Source organism: Puccinia triticina, chromosome 13A, assembly GCF_026914185.1.
Source record: "Puccinia triticina chromosome 13A, complete sequence".
In the NCBI taxonomy this organism is placed as follows: domain Eukaryota; kingdom Fungi; phylum Basidiomycota; class Pucciniomycetes; order Pucciniales; family Pucciniaceae; genus Puccinia; species Puccinia triticina.
The window spans coordinates 4685916-4691915 of NC_070570.1; the positions used below are offsets into that span (position 1 = coordinate 4685916).

Sequence of the window (6000 nt, forward strand, 5' to 3'; positions counted from 1 at the left end):
TACAGTTCATTAATTTCATGTGCCCTGGTTGAGTTTTTGATAGGTGTCTTAAAATAGGATTTAGAGGGGCATCTGGAGCTCTCTAAATGACAAATTTGGAGCTAAATTTAAGGCCTTCATGAACAAAATTTCAAAATTTTGGTAGAATGCGTAGCAGCCAGCCATACTGATCAACCAGTCCAATTTGTCAATTTTTCATCAAAATGTTCATAAACACCTTAACATGAGTCCTAAAGTTTTGTAAATTTCAATTGTGAACCCCTAATGGATGACTTCCTGTCAAGATCTGAGGGCCTTGCAGTAGTGATCTAGAGCCCCAAAAGCTAGATTTCCCTGCAAAAATATAGAGTTTTTGGGTCTATATCCACAACTGCAAGGGTCCCAGATGTGAAGGCAAGTCATCCAATTAGTATTAATGTCACAATCAATCCCGCAAAAAATAGCACAGCCTCACCTGATTGCAATGGATGTGGTGTATGAAATGACCGTGCTGTCTGTACCCCATCTACATGTGTGAGTATGTTTTTTCACAGATGGATATACACAACGCTGTCAAGTTGTCTCCAAAAAAAAGTAAACAAAAAATAATGGTAAAAAAGCACTTGAAACGGAGAACAAACAGGGGGGGACAGAAACAGATCCGGCTTAGTATATATATGAGTTTTCTTGCAATTATGACAGATAAGTCAGATTAACAGGTAAATAATTGTGTTGTTTTTGGAAGACTCAGTGGAGGCCGAAATGAGATGAGAACATACAGGGAATCTTGCCCAAGGGGCGGACGGGCAAGTGAGCTAGCGGAGAATCGACGGGAGGGAGGCGGGTCACGAGTCTTTCGCACTCAGGTGATGTTTTTCGGTGGGCGTGTCGGGATCGCTTTCGGCGACTGCGGCGAGGATGAAGCCGATGAGGATGAGATTGGTGACGACGATGGCCGAGATGGCGGCGGCAGTCGTGTTCGATTCTGGTACATACAAGATTGGCCAGCAGTTATAGATCACATTGAGCGGCCTGGAAGTGGGAGTTCTAGGTGGCGAGCTTCTGCGGAGACGGACCTTCGAAGACCCGGCCTAGGGTGCCGAAATACGTCCCGATCGGTAGGATTGCCTGCCACAGACGTGAACAGACATCAGCCAACCAAGCTCTTCCTCCGGGGCCCGATGGCCGGCATGCTCAGACGTGTGGACGGATGTTTTGAGAGGAAAGTACCATCGCCAGGCTGGCGATCCCTAGTTTGACAATAGGCCGACTTCAATCGATCAGGAAAAAAGGAGGCATCAGTCATCATAATATAGATACCGGGGAACAAGGGGGGGTGGCCCAACTTGGCATCCGATCCAACTGGTCTTCGGCCTCCGCTGGTTGCAGGTTGATCGGGAGCTGCCGGACTATCATCTTCGCCGGTCTTCCGCTGCCTGAGTGTTTTCTCCGAGATGCTCATCGTGGTGGCCGTGTGGTCATCGGCTTCCCGGCGACCCGCAGCGACCCTCCCCGGCGGAGTGGGTCGCCGGTCGGCCCGCCGGAGCTGTGAAACCCGGCCTGTCACATGTGATGTCACAGTCCCACCAGCTGGGCCTCGGTGGACATTTCTGCCAGCAGTTTCACCCACACAAGACTATCTCCTGGCGATCGTTCGTTCATTCCGAGGGGACCCTTCACCGAGACCGATACGATGAGTCGGCGGATAATCAAACCCAGTCTCCCCTACGACCTCTGCGCGCATCTCCAGAACAGCGCCCGAAGCCGAATGCGTCAGGTGCCAGTGCCGTCGACGGGGCTGCACCAGAGTCTGCTCACGATCCTCCTCGACCAGGGCTTCATCTCCAGTCTGACTCGGGGCACCCGGGACGGCCCAGACCCCGCAGGATTCCTTGCCGCCCCCTTGAGCCAACGGCGGCTCTGGCTCGAGCACAAGTTCCGCGACGAGCAGCCCGTCCTCCGCGCCGCCAGACTCGTCAGCAAACCCTCCCTCCGCGTCTATCACGATCGCCCCCTCCTCCATCGCTTCGTCTCCCAACAAATCTCTCTCGGCGAAATCTGCGTCGTCCGGAGTATCGATGGCAAGTTCCTCTGGGAGGCTCGCGAGGCGCTCAAGCATTTGGATAATCAGCAGTCCGTCGAGGTGGTCTGTCGAGTCTCGTCATGATGAATAACTCATTTTCACATAGATGGTTAGTTTTTCTAAAACCAAAATTCTGTTCAAAAGTTTAGAAACCCAAAATCCAAAACAAAAGATTTACTTACAGTTTTTTCAGGGCCTACCAGGACCCAAGCAAGCTTCTACTTAACCGGCGCCTGTAACCCCTAGCATAAAAACCTCATTTTTTGTTTCCAAAATGACATGCATCATAAATCAAGATTCGGTAGTCAATTAGGGTTTGTTTTTTTCGACTAGAATACTCATGTAGTGGTTGGGCAAGCAGCATTGCTGCAAGTGAGAGAAAAAAACAAAAAAGCAGGAATAAGAAAGGATGAAACAGACTCAGTTGGAAAAATTGGGAAATGAGGGGAACTCAAGAGGCTAAGGAAAGATTTAGGGAGTTGAAAAATCGACTCCCGGAAATTAAATTATCGACTCCCAAATGGCATTTACGTCGCACGGACTAGTTCAAGACGTCCACCCCCGGTCCGCGGGACCAAAAGTTGACCCGCACGGATTTTGGGAGTCGGAAAATCAATTCCTCCCTCGAGAATGGGAGTCGAAAATTTAATGTTACAAAAATTCCACAAATATACAAATAAATTCATATCTCCTCAGTGGGGCACCCAAACCCCCCAAATATTTTACAGTGGGCAGAATACCCTCTTAAAAGCATATGACGAGCTTCACGGCATTAGCACACCCCATAATAGGCATGTGCGGTTGGGGGTCAAATTTGGCTGATTTCCTACTAAGGAAATCCACCAAAGCCTTAAATACAGTGCCCCAAAGTGCACCAAACTTTTAAAGTGGGAAGAATACCCTCTTAAGAGAATATGATGAGCTTCACGGCATTAGAACACCCCATAATAGGCATGTGCGGTTGGGGGTCAAATTTGGCCAATTTCCTGCTCAAGAAATCCACCAAAACCTTAGCTACAGTGCCCCAAAGTGCACAAAAATTTTAGCTCATCAATTTTATTACTCTCCACCCAAACTTTGAGCATAAAGGCAGTAACTCAATCACATGAAATAAATTAGAGGCAGCTGGGGCTTTTGGCCCCCGCCGCAGGCAATAGTCCCTCCGCCACAGATAATAGTGCTACCCCCACAGTTGATAGTCCTTCCAACGAATTCGCCACAGCTTTTAGTCCCTTTGAAACATTTAATAGTGCCTACACCTCAGTGATTAGTTCCCCCGCCACAGTTATAGTCCCCCCGCCACAGTTGAGAATCCCTCCGCCGCCACAGATAATAGTGCGACCGCCACTGCTAATAGTGTGTCCGCCAAATTTGCCACAGCTTTTAATACCTTTGAAAAATTCAATATTGCCTACACCTCAGTTTTTAGTCCCTCTGTCACAATGACCATAATTTTCCATGTGATGTTTTCCTCAAACGGTTTTGCAAGTTGTGTTTTCAAATGGCAAATCTCTCATGTTATGTTTTCCTTGGAGCTCATCATATGCTTCAAAGAGGTTATTCTTCCCACTGTAAAAGTTTGGTGCACTTTGGGGCACTGTAGCTAAGGCTTTGGTGGATTTCCTTAGTAGGAAATCGACCAAATTTGACCCCCAACCGCACATGCCTTTTCTGGGTTTTTCTAATGCCTTGAAGCTCATAATATTCTTTTAAGAGGTTATTCTGCCCACTGTGAAAGTTTGGTGCACTTTGGGGCACTGTAGCTAAGGCTTTGGTGGATTTCCTTAGTAGGAAATCAGCCAAATTTGACCCCCAACCGCACATGCCTATTATGGGGTGTGCTAATGCCGTGAAGCTCGTCATATGCTTTTAAGAGGGTATTCTGCCCATTGTAAAATATTTGGGGGGTTTGGGTGCCCCACTGAGGAGATATGAATTTATTTGTATATTTGTGGAATTTTTGTAAAATCAAATTTTCGACTCCCATTCTCGAGGGAGGAATTGATTTTCTGACTCCCAAAATCCGCGCGGGTCAACTTTTGGTCCCGCGGACCGGGGGTGGACGTCGTGAACCGGTCCGTGCGAAGTAAATGCCATTTGGGAGTCGATAATTTAATTTCCGGGAGTCGATTTTTCAACTCCCAAGATTTATTGGTGGACATACCCATCTTAGCAAATCCAGCTGCCACTCGTTCAGGATCCTCTCGCTTTCCTCGCCGACATTCGACAGACCTTCGGTAGCTTACCGCCATTGTACTATATTGTGCAGGTTCCTCATTCTTTCAGCAACATTTGCCAAGATTGGATACCCCAGACAGAGGGGTGGCATCTTACTGCCATTGCATTGTGCAGCTTCCTGTTTTCCTCATAGACAGTTAAGTTGGCTGCCTGGATTCCAGGAACTTCAAACATGTGAGTAGATTACAAACTTGCAAGGAATTCACTGCAAAAAAAAACCCTAGGTCAACTACTCACAGTTGACATGCAGGATACTCCATCCAAGCTGCCATTGTATCTCCACCTGGTTACCTTTTTTGGCACGTTCACTGTGAAATTTGCAGTGACTCTGCATTGAATCTTGGGTTGAGGTAAACTTTGAGAAAGGTTGGAGTAACATCACAAGCTTTTTAGAGTTTCTGCATGTCAACTGCTCCCAGTCAACCCAGTTTTTTTGCAGTGGAACTTATAACTGTCACAGCCAAGCTGTTGGGGGTTTTTTCTGCTCCCCATGGCAGCAATACTGGAACAGATAATTTATCTGCAATGTATAGGCATATATCTTCCCATGTATCTGTATCCCAATGAAAATTCTTTTCTGCCCTATGTGAGTCATGCAATCCAACAACACTGGGTTTTTGATGAACTCAGACTTTTAGAAGGTAGCAATATAAGTATCTACACTTGATACGACTTGAGCACCGACGATACACTAACCTTTTAGAAGGTAGCAATATAAGTATCTACACTTGATACGACTTGAGCACCAACGATACACTAACCTGATTGTATTGATGAGTGTTAGTATTGTAGTTGTTGAGAACTATAAGTTGATTCATTATTACTCTTACACACCTTTTAGAAGGTAGCAATATAAGTATCTACACTTGATACGACTTGAGCACCAAAAATACACTAACCTAAACAATGAGAAGAGTTGTTAAGAAAAGGGATACAATGAATAAGATATCCTAATGAGTAACAGACCTGATCGTATCAATGATTGTTAGTGTTGTAGTTGTTGAGAACTATAAGTTGATTAAGGAAAAGAACCAATACACAATTGGAGCGGACATTTAAAGGATCAACTAGGTTTTGGAACAACTGCGGCACAACTGGTAAGAGTAACAAAGCGTAAAAATGGAAAGGAACCCCGAACGACTACTGTAAGCTCAATACCCCCCCTTGTTTTCAGTTTTCAGCTTTGAAGTCACAAAGTTGATATCCGAGATAGCGAAGAAAAATTTGATGACAACAATTAGATAGAGACTTGGTGAATCCGTCCGATTGATTTTTGTTTGTTGAGATGTAATTGATTTCAACCAAGTTATTGTCGACAGCCTCGCGGATGAAGTGGAATTTCACGTCGATGTGTTTAGAACGCTGTTGAAACGAGGGATTTCTTGCCAAAGCAATGGCACCTTGGTTGTCGCAAAATACGGGGATTGGATAAATTGGCAAGTCAAGGGAAGTGAGAAGTGTGCGCATAGAGATTGCTTCTTGAACGCCGTTGTACAAAGATTTGTACTCAGCCTCAGTTGTTGAAGACGCTACAGATGGCTGTTTTTTAGCTTGCCAGGAAATTATTGAATTGCTCCAGCGGACGAGGTAGGCGGAATAAGAACAACGAGTATCAGGACAGTTTGCATAATCAGAGTCAACATAAATCGCAACTCGATTTTTGTTACCGCCAATGTTAAGAGAGAAGTCAATGGTTTTCG

The 6000-nt window shown here is 45.8% G+C and overlaps 2 protein-coding genes across 2 annotated transcripts; one reads left to right on the forward strand and one right to left on the reverse strand.

Moving 5' to 3' along the window:
* Window positions 1-824: 824 nt before the first annotated feature.
* Window positions 825-1441, reverse strand: PtA15_13A433 (uncharacterized protein; the record flags this gene model as incomplete). Its single annotated transcript, XM_053162631.1, has 4 exons — window positions 825-964; window positions 1056-1107; window positions 1210-1249; window positions 1326-1441. 4 exons carry the CDS (start codon window positions 1439-1441, stop codon window positions 825-827), a joined length of 348 nt encoding a protein of 115 aa, XP_053026588.1.
* A 231-nt stretch (window positions 1442-1672) lies between these two features.
* Window positions 1673-2146, forward strand: PtA15_13A434 (uncharacterized protein; the record flags this gene model as incomplete). Its single annotated transcript, XM_053162632.1, has 1 exon — window positions 1673-2146. The coding sequence occupies one exon, from the start codon at window positions 1673-1675 to the stop codon at window positions 2144-2146; it is 474 nt and encodes a 157-aa protein (XP_053026589.1).
* Window positions 2147-6000: the final 3854 nt, after the last annotated feature.